The 18,452-nt window shown below is 41.9% G+C and overlaps 1 protein-coding gene across 6 annotated transcripts in view; it reads right to left on the reverse strand.

Moving 5' to 3' along the window:
- The window catches only part of PTPRZ1 (protein tyrosine phosphatase receptor type Z1), a 142,295-nt gene extending 124,152 nt beyond the window's left edge, over nucleotides 1-18,143 (reverse strand). For 4 of the 6 annotated variants that reach the window (XM_054803522.1, XM_054803503.1, XM_054803512.1 and 1 more), the window contains exon 1: nucleotides 17,520-18,143. In XM_054803522.1, the coding sequence (XP_054659497.1) occupies nucleotides 17,520-17,577 (58 nt within the window). In that variant the 5' untranslated portion in view covers nucleotides 17,578-18,143. The remainder of the gene's footprint in view (nucleotides 1-17,519) is intronic. The other 2 variants (XM_054803540.1, XM_054803532.1) reach the window with 1 other exon arrangement.
- Nucleotides 18,144-18,452: the final 309 nt, after the last annotated feature.

An 18,452-nucleotide genomic window follows, 5' to 3' on the forward strand; every position in this document is an offset into this window, starting at 1 on the left:
ATATACAATTACAGCTTTTGATTTCCATCCCTCCCCCCCCACCCCCCAGAAACTAGGATATTCATCACAACCATCATGGAATTCTGGCTTGAAGGAAAAAGAACAAAGATATTCCCTTTAGAGCTGCAAGCAGCACATCAATTTTATTTTCTAGAGTGAATGCAACCCAGTCAAGCACATGTTTCTTCATGACTAGAGCCTTGGGTGGATTCTTAAAATAGCACTCATTATAGATATTGCATCAAAAAGAATGGGAGTTGTTTTCTCCAATTAAAATAATTGTGAAATTTAGCTGAAACTTATTTCCAAATATTGCCTCCCTGAAAAAGATCTTAAGTTTATATAACTTACATGCCGCGCCAGCCTGTCCACTCCCCCTTGCAGGCTTCAACTCTTCCCAGCCACAGTCTTGACAAGTCCAAGTTTTTAACTCCTCTTCAAACGTTCCCCCCAAAAACCAGTTATTACCAAAGGTCTATACATTTTGGTGCAAACCAGCACAGTCCCTGTTTGATCTGTAATGCACAATTATCTTCTGTCCACAGACGTACCAGTGTGCCATGCTCGGAGGCAGTGAGTTTTATCATCAAATCTTGGTTTTGCATAATGTGCAAGGAGGCAGCATTAAGTCTGGATACATTCATTACAAATGAAATGTACCATTCCAACCAAATTACCTTTCAGCCTAAGAATACGCATTTCTGTTTAGAAAACAACAAAGCTCCTTGGGATTTTTTAGGTTACAGTGGTCATTATGGCCTGAATATCACCGTCAGCACTCACATATTAACAACTATTATTATGATTTATTTGTAATATTGTCAGAACATCCACAGAACTCTAGCTGCATTGGGACTGCATGTTGTATAAACAGAATTTAAATGATAATCGCAGATATGGATGCTTGCCACAGGCGGCAAGTGACAATTACCCAGAATCTGCTTTGCAGGACTCCCTCCTCCCCTGTCAGACAAGAACTCTCCTCACCTGTAGAAGAACAGGATTTTCTGAACGGGAATCTGGGTCACAACCATGTGTGTGGCCCAGGAAGAGAAGGAGGGGAAGGGAAGTGCATAAGTTCCCCTATGAGCAGAAGAGAGGAGGGGTTGTGGGTCACCCACAGACCAGAGGCCAAGGCAGTGTGGAAGTGCAGGTAAGGGGGCAGGGGGTGGTCTCTTACTTCCCCAAACCCATCACTGCTCTTCTTGTTGTGTCACTTAACTTCTCCTTGCAAGTGTCAACACGTGTTTTCTATAATTCGTTCATTATGTATTTGCTAGAAGTATTGCATACCTACGTACCTTTAGAGATCGCTGTTGTGGTGATGCCAAGAAAGTTACATAAACAATTCCTGTTAAAGGCAAGTATATAAAGACTTCTCATCTCTTGCTCTGAATATTTTTTCTCTGTTCTGATGAATGAACATCTCATAAAATGCTCTGCAATAAACTCCACCTGGCTGCATTTTTAAAAAAAGAAATTGGTAGCATTACCCTCTTCATTTTCCCCACTATGTGGAAGCAAGTCGTTAAAACCAACTGAGATTGAAAGCTTGGTGTTCAGTCACTTCATTTCTCTCTGGATTTGGTGATGCGATGCCTGTGAAAGTCACAGCAGGAGTAATTTAACTCCCTTCCCCAGTCTCCTTTTCTAGCCGTTACAAACGGTGAGTAGTTGCAGACTGCAGCAACACCATACTTAAAAAACATGAGATAAACAGAAGCTGCACAAGTGCCAAGTGTGTCTCATCTGTAAACTTCCTTCCTTCCTTCCTTCCTTCCTTCCTTCCTTCCTTCCTTCCTTCCTTCCTTCCTTCCTTCCTTCCCTCCCTCCCTCCCTCCCTCCCTCCCTCCCTCCCTCCCTCCCTTCTTCATCCCCTCCTTGCTCTTTCTGCCTCTCCCTTTGCTTTTTTTTCCCCTCCATTTTCTCTCTCTTCATTTCTCTGTTGGATTTCTATGAACTTTGGAATAAGGATTCTGGAAACTACCATTAACACCTTTCTTCTTGTCAAGAGGGCTCACCACTTTTTTTTTTTACTTTTTATTTTTACTTTTTTTTTTCCCCTGTAAGTCATCATTTACTAGAAGACAACATAAATCTGGAACAGTCCTTTTACTCATTTTTAATATATGCTATTTTTTAAGGAGAGAGTAAAAAGAAAGGTAGGTTTTTATCCACTGCTCACTTGTGCAATTTAAAGATTTTGTCCATGTCAGTATTTGTCCTTATGGTAACAACTTAAAAGTCAACATTTACTTCTGAATTATGAGTAAAGGACACAGAGCATCGCCCGCCTGAAGCCAGAATTAGAGAAAACAGTTACCTGTTGTGGTAACTTGCAATGTGTGTTGCAAGACCCCGTGGAACTGAGATGGCAGCTAATGGAAAACATCTGCCACCAGCCACCAGCCCCAGGCCCATGCTCACATACCCACCTTCACAGCATGAAGAAGAATGACACATGATCTTATTATTATTATTGTTGTTGTTGCTGCTGTTATCATCAAACATGACATGTGGACCCATGCTGTACTGACTGCTACATATGAGGAAACCCTAATTTTTTAGGATGTTATGACTGTCCTACCACACTTCTAGCTATACACAGCATATAAACATTAAATTACTGCAATTAGATAAAATAACATCAGTGGTATCCCCATTCGGTATAACTGTTCTTTTTGTGAGATGTTAGAGCTTTGTTTTATGCAGCACACACCTATCAGATTTTGCCACATTTCTCTGTGCTGAATTTCAGGCCGGGACCACAAGGTAACAGGCCTTGCTGCAGTCCATGGTTTCTGGTATTGTTGGGTCACGAAGGGTAAGAATTTCCACTTAGGAATGTGATCAGAGAGGATCCACCACAGGATACATGTTCAGACCAGCTGTTTTGACCCAAGTTGTCAGGTGTAAATGTACGTGCAGTCTCACTTAACACCATTAGGAAGGCTGTGGTCATGTTGAAAGGGCGACCTTGTCATCAGAAGAAGCACACCTCACATGCCAGTGCTCACGCTATTTATTCCTGACTTTTGTTCCTGCCTTCAAAAAATATGGGGATATTGTCTCAGCTTTGCAGACAGCAAATTGAGGCAAAGAAGGTAAAATGACACGCTTGAGTCAACACTGTCTGCCAGATTTAGTTCCCAGGTCTCATGATTTTCAGTTCCCTATTGAATAACTAGAATGCATTGGGTGTCCAGGTGAATGCTTCTCCTCACCTGTAAGTGTTGCCTGGGGCTTACACGGCACGCAAGGGGCTGCCCCAGGGCTCCAGGTGACTGCAAACCAACCTGCCTGCACGCTCGCTTTGGGTCCCACGGAGACTGTGAAGGCTACCTGCATAACTTCCTCGCAGCGGGACTCTGCCCTGTAATGTCAGACTTGGAGCTAACTTTTTTTCTCTTGAAAAAGCTTTAGAAATGTGAAAGAGCTCAAGTTCACACAAAACACCTTTGAGTAAAGTACTACTACCTCTACCTTACAGATGAGGAACTGAAAGAGACCCGCTCGGTACCTCTTTGAAAACTCTCGCTCACAGGAATAGCTAGAAAAAATGCAACAGATTGCTGCTTCACCAGCTCAACTGCTTTTTATACTGACTAAAATATAATATAATTATTTTCTTAGCATCACACCCCTCTGTCTTATCAGCTTCTCTTTTTGTATTTTATTTCTAAATTCCCTAGGGCAGGTGTCATATTCCTGGTCTGTGTACCTTGTGCAGTGAAACCCTGGTCACTGACAAATACACTTACATGCCGTTGATACATAAATAATAAATGATAGCAATTTCCTGATTATACAGCATCTCCACATGACGGTTTAACCTCAGATCCCATTTTTCATTGCATATCCAACCCATTTAAAAGCCCAGTTAGAGGCTTAATAGGTCCATGGAATGAAATATGTATAATGTGCAATTTAAATAGCTATATTTCCCATCATTAGCTATATTTCCCAAATGTTTGTAAAATTTCTGAAGTATATTGGCACTGCACCAGTAAGCATAGTACATTTACATTTAATCCCCCAGTGGAAAGCTTACAGACAAATAGTGAGATAGGCTTTTTTCCCCTCATTTTACTTGGATGTAACTTTATTTTGTAAGTGAAATTTCAAAAACCAGTTTAGTCCTCAAACACTGACACTTGAGACAGTAGGAATGTCCAAAGGAGAGCTAGATTTTTTTCTAGTAAGTTATTATGATATTAAACCTTTATAATAATATTTGTTCCTTCAAGGAGCGACTTGAAGAGTATTTTTTACATATTCAAACATCTACTAGGGACAATTTATTAAGCAATTAATCAAAATAACTAAAATGTTTCTGAAGATGCCTTCAAAAGGCATACAATATTTGCATGTGACAGGACAACACTAGCTTAAAAATATCCATACATCCTTAAAAGCAGAGTCTTTCTATAATGCCTTTTTTATTTTCTTAAAATGTTCTTATTTTCTTTCTTCTACCCATGAATAACTGGAAGTTATTTGAGGAAGTGTAGAAAGTTTACAAGCAAAGACTACACCGCTTTACACCAAAAAGCCTCTTAAATTTTAATCAGCTCATGAAAAATTGAATAAATTAGAGAAATGGTTTGGTGGATGTCATTGCTGAACCCACAACCAGCACTAGTCAAGCAAGGAAGGCAGCTTCACATATTTTGCTTTCAGAAAACACCATGGCAAAATCAAGCTTCTAGACTGCAGTTAGTTTCTTTACAAAATATTCCTGCCCTTGAACAGAAAACAATAGGCTTTTGGACACATTTTTATCATCTTTTAAAAATCTTATCCTTTTTTTTAAAATCTTACTAAAGCATCTATGTTGGACCATAAGACGGGAGAAGTCAGAATATTTTCATTAGGTTCATTTCTAGCACTGTATCAGAATGTAGCCTTGTAATTGCACAGAAATAATAATAAAAACCAGTGCAGAGGGCATGAAAGTAAAATTCTTCAATTAAGCCTTATCTTCAGACCATAAGTACATGCAACTGTAAACTTCCTAGGACTTGCACAGTCATTTATGCAATACAGAAATACTGAAATGGCTTCAAATCGAGTTTTGGAAGGAGCAACAGCAAATCTTCCTCTGGCCCTCTGCCACGCCAGTGTATTTAGCAGTTTGCCGCTGTTCTGTCACTGTATCTCTCCAGTTAAGTCATGCATTTATTTCCTGCTCTGGAGTGATCAAAGCTTTTCCATCTAAGACAGAACATTATAATTGCCAATTTCAAAGGTTTTTAGGAAGTTGCTTCGTAGATTTAAAATCATTAGCAACAGCCTTAGTACTCATCTAGTGAGTTATATCTTCTAAGCATTACACAAGTGTTAATGAATTATAGGTTTGACTGAGCCTTTAAGGTTTTGGCTGTATCGGGAGCAGTGTAATATGCTCCACCTCAGCTGAAAGCCTTGGAGATACGGGGCTTTAGGGAGGCTTAGTGATTCACCGGGGAAATGAATCTGTTGTCTCTATGCCATCTAAAGCAGCTGATTTGCTACAAAAAGGACCACACGCTGTATTTTCTTCCAGGACACTGCAGCTGTTGCTCACGCGGTTGCCATACCTGCCTGCGGCAGAAAATCTCCTGCTATTCAAACAGGGCTGGTGCAAACGCATACGTTTCCTACACAGACTAACGACACAGCGACAGAGTTTTCTTTTCTGGGAAAGATACAATACACTTTTGTGTCTGACTGGTTCAGATCCCGCAACATAAGAAATAGGAACTGGTCCAAGACTGAAAGATGCACAGACTTCACGGATCCAGGGTAAGCAGGTGGCTATTCAGAGACGCCCAGGAGACCTAGATAAGCATCAGACCGACCCATCCAGGAGATACAGTAGCATTCTTCAGCAGGTTTCAGAACTACAGGAGACAACAGGAATCCTGGTGTTTTTTACATTGGATAGCAGCTAGGTAAAAGACAGAAATAATCAAACTGACAGGGACTGAAACCCCATGTCTCACTCCTTTCACTGAGAGACATAACCCAGCATGGTCCAACTGTTGACCCAAGGCTTGAATCCAGCCGGCAGAACACATTTTCTGGCCTGTCTCCTATTCCCCGTCGCAGACAGAGCGGCCCTTCCAGCAGTACGGGCTGCCTCTGCAGCCAAATGCCTTGGTCCACATTTGCATCCATCCCAGCGCAGGGATGCAGTATTGCAGTCACAGACAGACAGTGATGTCGGGGGACGTGGCAGGGGGAGATGGAGGGGAGCCACAGCAGAAGTAGGAGACCAGGGATCTGCTGCTTGCACACGGCAGCAGCTGCTGCTTCTGGGGCAGGGTAGGGGGGCACAGTGAAGAAAGGAGGGCAAAAATCTAGGCTGGCACGTGGAAATGTTGTGCTGGACCATGTGATCTCGCCCATTAGACTGGATAGTTAGGTTTTTGCTTTCAAACTTTTCTACCGTTCCCATTTTCAGCCTTGGTATAGATCAGCACTGCTGCCCATCCTCAACTGCTGTGCTCTGTCATCCTGTGCGTAATAGTGCTCTCCACAGCTGCGGTTCAAACCCCCTTACACAGGAAAGGTTTAGGATGGCCATCTCCTTTTTCTTTGGCAAATGTTCTACTATCAGGAAATTATGAGAAGTCTCCAGTATCAGCATCTTATGGCTGTTTTGGGAGTAGTAAGATCAACAATTCTGAATTCAAAGTTATTTTTTGTTGGGTCTAGCCATCTCAACAAAATGTTTCAGCATAGTTATTCCCAATATGTGGCCCTAAGAGGCACTTCCCAGTTTGTTACTTTTTTATACTGTCTTATCTACACTGATCTTTATGCTCGCGTGTCCCAGCACCGGACATGCTGGCTGCTGTGCATCCCAATCTCGGTGCCTGTAACTCTTGTGCTCTGTACACGACAAGCAGGATGGCAAACCCAGCATTTTGAGTTCTGCTGCAAGGTGACTAAACCTCTTCTTTTATTTATCTGTAAAGTTACTCTGAGTGGGTCACATTTCCTCTTGCTTTCAAGTGAACAGCAGATTTCAGGGGACCAGGGTTTCATATGCTTAGAAAAATTCTTGCACATCCATGGAATTCTTTAACTAATGAACAAAAACCCTCAATAATTATAATTTTTCCACGAAAACCTGGATTACAGTTTTATTCAAATGCACTGTTTACAATTGTGATAGACTGTGTAGATCATATTAGGGAAAGCTGATTAATTCATACTACTTTATTCACCAAAAATGAGACTACATTATCTGGTTGCTCCACATACATTTTCTTCTGTTTCACTCAACTGCCTGTAATCTGAAACTCTCCATTATGCATCATCGCCTTATTAGCTTCACCTGATTTAGTTGAACCTGCCTTCTCCCATTCAGCAGGGCAATAAGAGTATTTTTAATCTGCCCTAAATTGCATTTGCAATTTGTTTTAATAGGATGAATCTCTTTCCGACTGTAAACACTTAAATAGTTGCAAAAGCTAATCAGATCATTGAAGATGTGCACATATTCCTAATGAACAGTATATATCCGTTCCTGTTGTCATCTTTCCCTCCATGAGTAAAGCCACTACTCAGACAAATCTTTAGCAGATGTTGTGTCCCAGTCTTACCACCTCGCACAAAAAGGTTGGAATTTCCCATACAGACAGTGAAGACTACAGCCACATAGAAACGTATTTTCTCTGTTGATTCACGTGTTACAAATCCCACAGTGGATAGCACAAACCAGAAAAGAATGAAAAATACTCAGATTAAAGGATAGCTTCCCATAATCTTTTTGTATTGATGCATTTTTCACTAGTGGATTAAAAGAATAATTTCTAGTCTAAGTATTCCTCAATGAATTCTGTTGAATGGAATACTGACTTGACCTCTGCTCAAATATATATACATTAAATACAGAAATCTGTTTCTCTCATCAAGAGATACCAAAAACTAAACTTTTGACCAAATGATTAGACAACTGTGTGGAAAATAAAACTCACAGACAAAAAAATAAGGAATTTAATTTTTTTATACACTGCTTGGTTAGTTCTAATACATATTATATTGATTGACGTGTTTGGGGTTTTTTACCATACAGATAAAGCAGTAAACAAAATATGAATTCTTTTTTCTTCATCCCAAATCAAGAAGGGGAGAAAGTTAGTGATAATGCAAAATATGGGAAGAAACAGCGAAGAGGAATTGTATCAGATATGTAAGAAATACACACTAAACGGGGGGCAGAAACCCATCAAGAAGGACCCTTACAAAGTTGCAGGAGTAGTTTTACATTAGTAGACTAACATGTAACTGCCTGCGTCTTTCGAGAAACGTGTATGTGGTGAGGAGAGAGCTCACGGCGCTGTCGGGGAGGCCAAACCATTTATATGAGAATGTGAGAGGAGAACATGGAGAGGATTAACAAGAAATGGGCAGATGAGCCTGAGAAAACTCTCAGAATTCAGCCAATGTAAAATTTGACACTGAAATATAATGAATTGAAATTTCCTATGGTCGGAACATGTGAGAAAGTGAGAGCACTACCATGCTCAAAGACCTTCGAATGCTAGTATTTTAACTAAACCCCTAGCTCCTGAAGTCATACAACCACATGAGATTTCAAATACTTTAAAGGAGGTTTCTTACCTTGTGCTTGTACAAGTAATCTTATTTAAAATCATGAATTGTCAACAGCTTCAAAATACAATAATTAAACCCAAAATGTACATTTTTAAGTCTTCTGACTTTATATTAGACTTTATTTCTTTCCCTAGATAGATTTGTGCTGTTTTACTACTCAGTGCAGTTTGACATGCTGAGCGGTACTGGAGATGGTAAGTGACCACTCAGTCCCCAGTACGTCCGCATACAAATGTGTCAGTCCATCATGCACAATGACTGGTTTACGTTGTTTCAGCGGTGGGCAGCTGGCTGGCACAGCCACGTGCACAGTGCTCAGTTTTCTTACTTAGTACAGCTGAAACTGTACCACGGTACTCACTGATGGGGACTCCAAGATAATTGATGGGGTTCTCTCCTATTGCAGGAGCCACAGGATCTTGCAAAAACATGGTACTCTATTCTTAAAAAAAAAAAAAAAAATAATAGATTGGCATTTTGCTCCTACTACTACCATTGGAAAGATTTTCCAAATCCCATTGCTGTAACAGTTAGGAGCCGCCTTCTAATTTTCAGCTTAAATTTGCACATTGCCAGTTTATATCCATTTGGTTTTGTGCCAGCACTATCCTACAACTTAAATAGCTCTTCCGGATCTTTTCTCCTGGGTGGTCATCCAGGATTTATTCACGCACAGTTCCACCAATATGAGCCAGAAGTAACTCTACTGTGATCTGTGTATCTGCAGTGGTACACAGGGGAGTTTTAGCACAAATCTCAGGTGTGTTAATAAAAAAACCCCCAAAACCCCAACACAAAACAAAAACCCAAAAAAGAACCTGGTTCCTTGGGATTTTTCTGCAACATTGCAAGACACATGAATTGCAAAGCTATTGTCCAAAAATCAAAGATTACAAAGAAAGAGGTAGGCACAGACTACACAGGACTCACCCCAAACTCTGTGCAGATGATGGGTGGATGGGTTGTGTGGTGAGTGAGTCTACCACGGAACACGAAATGTCCCACACACCTAACAGCAGTGCTCCAGGGAGCTGGCAGAAGGCTCAGCCTCTCAGAAAGTCCCGGCCTGCCAAATTTATTATCATACTTCCATACATCTATCAGAATAAGAGTTACAAAAGGAAATGATAGAAACAACTGACTTATGCTTGGAACAAAATTATTTTTCCAAATGGCTAGAAATGGATGAAACACAGTTGGTCAGTTTGGGGAAGGAGGTAGAAGACAAACTGCCTGGAGTAATATTAGGTCACTTTTATAAAGCCAGCTGTTACTCCGATCATTAGCTATTTAGTCTAAGCAAGCAGATGTTTTTCTTTTTGGGAACTTCTGCTGAAATCACAGAGTTCGGCATATAAAGCAATTGAAGAATCAAGTCTTTTTTTAAACACTGATTTTAAAGGCTTTATTTTTCCCTTAAAATACTTGCTTTAGATTTCAAAAAGCTTTCAGTTTCTTCAATATAAGCTGCCCCTGCAGAACATTACAAATTTTTCTTTTCCAAGGCTGTGACAGCTTTGAAAAATAATGTTATATTTGGAAAAGTGTATTTTGAAGAATTATGACACAAACTAGTCTAAATCTCAATGAAGTCACTAAATCCTTCCATATACTTTAGGAAAAACTTTTATTTGGCCTGGATAACTTATTAAAAGAAAAAAAAAAACACAAAAAAACCCAAACCCTGTCCCAATTAAAGAACATGTCATGATTTCCAAGGAAATTTTAAATGAGTCAGGAATTCTTTGTCAAGTTCTGTTAGGGCATTTACAGAAACATATGTCTTCATTCACTAAGATGCATTTGATTTCATTTATTTTTATACAACGTCCTTTATTTACAGCATTTCAAAGACCAATTTTGTAACACGATTTCAATACAGTAAAAGTACTCTAGATGTCTCTTATTTCACCCTTTGTGATGTTATTGTTTAATCAATTCTTCACTGATTTTACTGTTACCTTATCTCAGCAAACAGATAAACAAGGCAGTGAAGATGGATACCTCTTCAAATTCTACCCACTTTATATTCCAGCCTTCAGGTAAGCCAGTATTTAGCAGAAGTCTTTTGGCAATGAGGATGACAATTCAGAGCCAAAGTACTAACAGATATACTGCTCCTGAAAACTCTTAATGAAATCTCTCACTAGTCAGGTGAGCAGTCCTAATATCTTCATACAGAAACGTAAATTGCTGAATACCATCTGCACAGTACGATCTTTAATATTTCAGCATCGCACAGAATATTTTTCCAGGTAACTACAGTCTCTAAGTTTAGCGAAACATAAAGGGTTGAAGGAAAAAAAAAGTTAGCTTCTGCGTCTAACTGGATGCTATAAAGATCTAGAGAAGGAAACACTGGTTTTTACATGCCAAGTAGCCAAGCCATGTCTAGCCTGTTTTTTAGCTGCTGAGTCTGAAAATGTGGTGTAAATGATGTATTCCAGGGCCTTGACTTAAGACAAAAACCCAGATGCAAGATGGTATTTAGCTGACTCACCCATTAGGCACTAGCAACAGGCTCCAGAGCCTTGATGTTCAGGCTCCTGCGCTGTCTGTAGGTGAGCCAGGCAGCCGAGTGCAGTCACAAGCAACAGCTTGCCCAAACGGTATTCAGCTGCCCAGGACGGCTGATGTAAAATGCTGAGTTGGTGGAAACGCATCTGAGCTCTGCCCAAGTTTGGGAGGTTGGTCCTTCAGAAGTGCAGCCTAAGTCACAACCACTGCCTCCTCTCTGGTTGTGCTCTAAAAAGAGCAGGTTTTGCTTATTTCTTTGAAAGTTCCAGATACTTAATCCCAGAAGGGAATTCTAGGCTGCGCTTCTGACTCACCCATTAGGCACTAGCAACAGGCTCCAGAGCCTTGATGTTCAGGCTCCTACACTGTCTTTAGGTGAGCTAGGCAGCTGAGTGCAGCGTGAGTTCATAATGCTCTACACAACAAAATCTTAAGCTGTCTTTGGTCTTGATAGGGAGTCCTAGCTTATTTTGTCATTTCTGAAAACAGATTACTGTGATATTCCCTGTTGTTATTTTCTTACTTTTTTTTTTTTTAACAAGTCTGCTGTGCCCTTTGAGATAAGGTGAACAGAAACGTACACGATATCTAAGAAGTACATTAGCTACGATTTTATGCAGTGGCATAATTGATGTTATTTGTTCTTATCCCTATTCCTTCCCTGCAATTCTTAGCCTTTGACCTTTAACAAAACCAAAACAAACAACAACAAAAAAAGCCAAAATGATTCATCTTGCTTCATAAGCAAGAAGTACAAGAGTCCTCTCATTTGACAAAACCTAAAGTTTGGAGACAGGAGATGTAGGTTCAGATGCCTTTAGCTCAGAAGAGGTCTTCCCTCTAGACTGTCTTGGTAAAACGCTTCAGTCACCAGACCACAACACGGGAAGGTGGCACAGCCATCGCCTTGTCCTTCGTCTTAAGCAGAAGTAGCAGCAGCAGTCAGATCACGACACCCGATCCTGTCCGTTTAGGGAAGCCTTACTGACTTAGGGATCAGGCAAGTCATCTGAAAGAACATTTGGGTTTGGATCCCAATTAAAGTTAAGAGGGAAAGAGGCACTGAGATGTACATAATAAGGTCAGGTAAGGCACGTGCAGAGGAGGAATTGTACCTGCCTGAAAGCTTCCCTGGCAGCCCTGAAAGGTACTAGCTGAGTCAGGGACTCTTTTAATTAACATTTTGGGTTGAAGCACCTAAGTTTGACCAGCATCCTGCTTTCAGTGCTGAGCTTTCCTTATCAGATGTAGGGTAGTATTTTTGTCCACGGGACTTTTACCACAATAATGATTTCTGAAATTAGTTAACTTAAACAATAGCTCCTGGAGTCTTCAATTTCTAAGGTAAAATATAGTTACTTCTGGTGGATCAAAGAGACCCTAAGTCAAGTATGGGCAAAAAGTAGAAGGCAATAGGAGCTTTTGAGAGGCATGCCTCATCTAGAATAATCCATGACGCTTTTATACGGTGCCTGTTTTTCTTCAAAAGTCTATTTCACCTCAAACAGATAGTGCCACAGCATCAGCCAGTGATGCAAAAAAAGTAAAATAAACTCTCACCTCATTTCTAAAATCTCCAGTTATTTCCACCTGAGCCTCAAGACTGAATTGACTGACATCAGTAATTTGTATTCAACAAGCAACCTGCACCGTACCTTCCTACAAAAGTACTCTGCTGCCAACAGCTCCTCAACAACCTGCTGGAGCCAAGTTTCATTTGCAGTCCCAGCCTCTTTGAAAAATTTGCTATCTTTCATTTTGTGGATTTTGTTTATTTAATACTGTAAGTCCTTTTCTTCCTGTTGATTTATCTTTCTAATGCAGAAGCCTTGACATGTATTCAAAAAGGTAACTTTTGTCTTTATGGGAAAAGAAGCTTATTGAATAGCCAGAGGATGTCTCATACAGGAAAGCCACATAAATGGTGCACGAAGCTGTGAGAATCGAGCTATTAAATGGGAGCAAGGGGCTCCGGAACTGCCACAGACTTCCAGGCCCTACAGGGAATACTGAGAAGCACGGCACGTTTGAAGAGGAATTGAAATTGTCAGCGAAAGAACAGAATCTGTTCACCCTTAAATTCCTAATTAGAGAACTCATAGTGGGAAGTGACCACTTAGATGATGAGCACAGAAGATGAAGGAAATCACCCTCCTTAAGAAATGGGCAAGTGCCAACATTCATAAAGTAACATTCTGATTTACAATCCAGATTATAATTATAATAGTTTCAAATTACCACCTTATTTTTACATATATTATTTAGTTTCTTTCCAGGAATTCAGACAGAAGAGTATATTTAGAGACAAAGTAATGCTAAATATAACTTAAGAAAACTCTCCTTATACATTGTATTGATTCAACATTGGAAACTACAGCTTTAACTATTTTAGATATGTCCTACAGGGTAGTGTGCTGAATAAATATTAGCTTACACTGACATTAACTTTTAAAATGTCATTCATTTCTGCACAACTTTTCATACCAGCCAGTATTTGAACCTAAAATAAATCCATACTGTATATTTAGATTTTGGTATACATCAATCTCTACAGTACAAAAATGCGTAACATATAGATGCTTATAATATAGATGGTTAAAATAGATGTTTGTAATATAGGTGGTTAAAATAGATAGTTGAATCTAAACATGCGGATGTAAGAATGAACAGAAAGCGTGGCTGGATTTAGAAAGCTGAGCCAATGCTGTCCTTCAGATTCTCATTATTATTAGTTGGGGCCATCCAGTAAAGAGCACAGAGAAGTTGCTTTTCTTGTTGGTAGTGAGATGTATGTTGTCTGCTAGCTTGGAAATACAGTCCTGATGTCAGTTGTATACCAAGAATTAGAATACTTAGAGAAGCATTACTACTTTTGTGTGAATAAAGTCATGGTACTGGGACTGCAGAAACAAACTGAGAGAGATATCTTTTCTAGATAGTGAAAAATTACAGTGAGACACAACTAATTAAACAATTCATAGTTTAGTTAGCTGCACTTTTAAAGGCAAAACCCTGGCTGAGGTCAGATAGTGATAATAGTAAGGTGTAGATGAGCTAATTTTGGAGAGACTTCTTACATTATTTGGGGAAATTACCCATACATTTTGCTAGTGAGAGCAGGGAATACTTTTAAGTCTCATCTAAATATTCACACCTCTTTGATTCAAATCTAGCCACAATTATAATGTAATTTGTTAAAACATGTTCCTTTTTCTATTAACATTTTCTTGCCTACATGGACTCATAAAAAGTCTACTTATTGAAAAGATTCCAGATATTTTTTCCATAAGCACAATCAGACAAAAACTACAAAAAGGGCACACCCCGTTGACTTTCAGGAGGTTATATGGAACACATCAGTAAGCCAGGGCAGAATTTCAAAGAATATCTTCAGCCTGAGATATATGCAAGCTGAAGATTACAGATTCATATATTTCTCATTTAAAATAAAAATGTAAAAAGCAAATGAGTTGTCCACAGAGGAGCTTTTTCCTTTAATTTTAGTAAGAATGTCATAGGAAATCTCTAACTACACAGTAGCGTCCACAAATAATCACACAGGACTTCTCATGTGTCCTGACTTGTGACTGAATAGCATCTCACTCCCCAAGTAGTTCCATTGAACTTCACTGAATGGCACTCACTGAGAATACTCAGATAATAGCCTGCTCCATAAATTACATCAGTACTTGGCTTCAGTAACACTGAGAAGGAAGGTGCTATTCCTATCTCGGCGGGGGTATTAAAATCAAGTCCCTAAGCATTTCTTCAATAAGACAGAACGAACTGTCGCTGTCTTGTCATTCCCAAAACAACTTTTTGCCTCTGTCTGCTCTAACACGTTTTTCTTCAGTGAGGTTGAGCTGACTGCCTTGTCTTTTCTGAACACATATGAGACTGAGATTTTCCTGCTGAATCTCCCAGAGGCAATAGCAAAACTCCCAAACAGATTCATTAGCAAGGACCTCCTGTAGAGCTCTGTAGTGACCACCTGAGAACTCAACATTTTTTGAAACTACAGGGAAATGAGGCTGGGACCTACACGTTGCCTAGCCTCGAACTAGTAAGCACAGACTCCAGAATGCAAAAGGAGACTGCCCAGCTCTTCAGCAACATCCTATTCACAGAGTCCTGGGTCTGGTTTCTTCCGTACCAGAAATACCTAATGGTAAGAGCCAGCCTGTCTGACCCAGTCCTCCTCTCTCACCAAGCCCTAAGAACCATACATTTGTAGTATACAATTATTTATTTTTTATGAAAAAAAAAAAAGAAAAAAGATATAATGTCAAAATCCTAACAAAATATTTACTCCTATGAACTAATACTATCAAATAAGAGCATATTTATTTATGGAGAGATACTCAAAGAGGAACATATTCAAATGAAATCTGATTAAATCAGTCTAATAACTTGTACAGGGTATTCATTTTTGGGAACGATCATGTCATTGAACACACTGAGCAGTCTAGCTCATGAGCCTTCAGAATGAACCACCATAGAGACCAAATCCCCTTCAGGGCGGGTTTGAAAACAATAGTCTATCAGTCTAGAGGGGAAAAAAAGTAGCCACACTTATATCTCCTGTGTGAGTAAAAAACCTTGTTTTCCCAGATTTTTTAAATTCACAAATATAACATACACATGCAGACCATGTATTTGACTATTACGTTATACAAAACTACCTTATTTCTAAAAAGACACAAGATGAAATTACTAAAAAAAAAAAGGGTTTCATTAGAAAAGTTATGTTTATGTCTTGCATTGCTTGCAATGTGGTAGGATCATCTGAACATGGAAGTCAGTCTCCAAAATTGAATTGTGTTGTACTACATTATGATCATATCATGGTATAATTGATCCATAGTCACACATTTTCATATACCTCCACACACATATACAAGCACCTGCTAATTTTGTCCTTTAAGTAGTCTTGGGAGTACATCCGATTGTAGGAAACAGGTTGGCAACATAAGAAAGAGGTTATGAAAACTTAGCAAAAGTTTTATGACATTCTTTGTCAAACTAGTATAAGGGAATTATATTAGAATAAGTACCCCGTTTTTAGAAATAGGTTAGTTTAAAAGTGACATTAAAATGTTATTAATGAACTTATAAATTAAAGGCCAGTTACATTCATCACATTTATAGCTGAATTGTTCCAATATACTTTCAGAAAGGAGGTAAAAATATTTTTCACATGACAAAATTTTAAAAACTTTCCTCCAACTAGCAGAACTTGGTATGAAATTGCTTTCACTCCGAGTAACCTAACACCGATCTTTGTTTATAGAGCTTCATGGTTTCAGAAGCAGCACCACCTATTGGGTGAAAAATGTAGGTTAGTGCCTACTTTATCACGAGAGACCTATTGTAAAACTGGTTTTGTACATAATGGGCTGAAGCTCCAAAGTTCCTCATGCTTAACTGTAAGCAAACAACTAGTATTTTCTAGTGATCTATTTGACAGAAGCTCATAAATTCAAAACGATCATTCAATACAACACAAAACCCACCACTTAAGCTCCAAATATTTGTCTGACAAAGTATTTAAAACAGCACTTCTAACAGCATCACCTGACTCATACGCTGGTTACAATAATAATACCGAGTAACAGAGCAGTGCATGATTTTTAGGATGCACTCCAGTTGCACAGATCTGAATGAGCTGAAAATTAATTTGGTTATGTAAGTAGCCCTACGAAAATCTATATTCGAATCCATATTCTGGATGCAGTGTCCCACATGAATGAACGACTTGTGTGCTGCTTTTCGCGGCAGCAGTTTTACCCGGCTTCAGGGCCATCGCTGACGTCGCCCGTTCTTGGAGAACGAGTCTTTTTTGGGACTGAAATTTTGCACCCATCCCCGGTTTTCTTCGAAACAATTCATGCGAGAAGCTAAAGTGAAATTTCCTGTCCCACGTCCACAGAGGAGCTCGACCGATGTCAACGCTGCTCGGCAGGGATTTTCCCTCTCCCTCCTGTCACAGGCGCACACCCACTCCCCGCGGGTGCGGGCTGCCCGGCGGGGCCAGACCCCTGGGGAGGGCTCGGCGCGGAGCGGTTCCGCCGGGCGCGGAGCCCCACGCGAGACGCCGCTGTGGGAGCAGAGGCAGCGTGGGCTGGCGAGCCCCCCCTCCGGAGCAACCCGCCTGTGCCGGGGGTGGCGTGGGGTACCGCGCATCCGTGGAGCCCGGCAGCAGGAGACTGAGGTAAAAAGGGGTAGGAGAAACGTTTCCACCCGAGGTGTTGACAGCATGTTTCCACGGTGTGGAACAGCCGGTGATTGCACCTGCAGCTCTAAGCAAAACGGATCAGAGGGAGAAAACCCCACCGGAGCCCGGGGAGAAAAGTTGGTCTGAAACCCAAAGATGAATTCATGCAAATATCACTCACCCACTCTGAGGATACAGACGAGCTGGATGCAGGCAACCAAGCGCCCTAGAATGAGCATGTCCAAATCGTCCTTTGCCTCCTCCCGTCTGCCTGCCTGCCTGTCCGACTGCCTCTCAGCCTCCTGCCTGCCTGCCTGCCTGCTTGCCTGCCTGCCTCCGCGGGCAGCTGCACCTCTCCCCAGTGGGGAGCCGGCTCCGCGCCGCGGCCGCGCCCGGCGGCCGCCCCCACGCCGCGGGCGGGCGGGATCAGCGGCGCTGGGTGCTGGCGGGGCCGCGGCTCAGCGCATCGCGGGGGTTCGCCGGGGGCCGCCCTCCGCGCCGCGCCGCGCACTCCGCCGAGCGGCCGCGCTGCCCAACGCGCGAGTGGCTGCGGGGGAGCGCGCGGGTGTGTGCGTGTGTGCCCGGGTGGGTGCGGGTGTGCGCGCGGGAGTGTGCGTGTGTGTGCCCGGGTGTGCGCGCGTGTGTGCTTGATGTGTGTGTCTGTGTGTCTGTGTGTGTGTGTGTGTGTGTGTGTGCGCGGGGGGGCGGAGACCGCGCGCTGCTGGGCGGGCGCGCACGTGTGCGCGCGTGTGAGTGTGTCTGCGTGCGTGTGTGTATGCGTGTGCGGCGGGGGGGGTAATGCGCGAGCGAGTGCGGTGGCGCGCGCCCGCTCGCGGGCAGGAGGGGGCAGGACCCCCCCCACCCCACGCCGGCAGGAGGGAGGGGGCCGGGGCCCCGGAGGGACTCACGTCGCCTCAGCCAAAGCCTGGCCCCGGGGCCGAGGAGGGCCCCGCCGCAGCGGCGGCGTGGGGGCAGAGCGGCTTCGCGCGGGGCAGCCCCCCGGGACACCGCCATTCCCCCACGGGCGTGCGAAGGAAAAGTTTATTTCGGCGTGGAGGCGGCGAGGGGCGTGTGGGGTTGCTGGGGTCTCGGAGGGCAGCGAGGTGAGGGGCCG

This window comes from Grus americana, chromosome 1 (genome assembly GCF_028858705.1).
Source record: "Grus americana isolate bGruAme1 chromosome 1, bGruAme1.mat, whole genome shotgun sequence".
NCBI lineage: Eukaryota > Metazoa > Chordata > Aves > Gruiformes > Gruidae > Grus > Grus americana.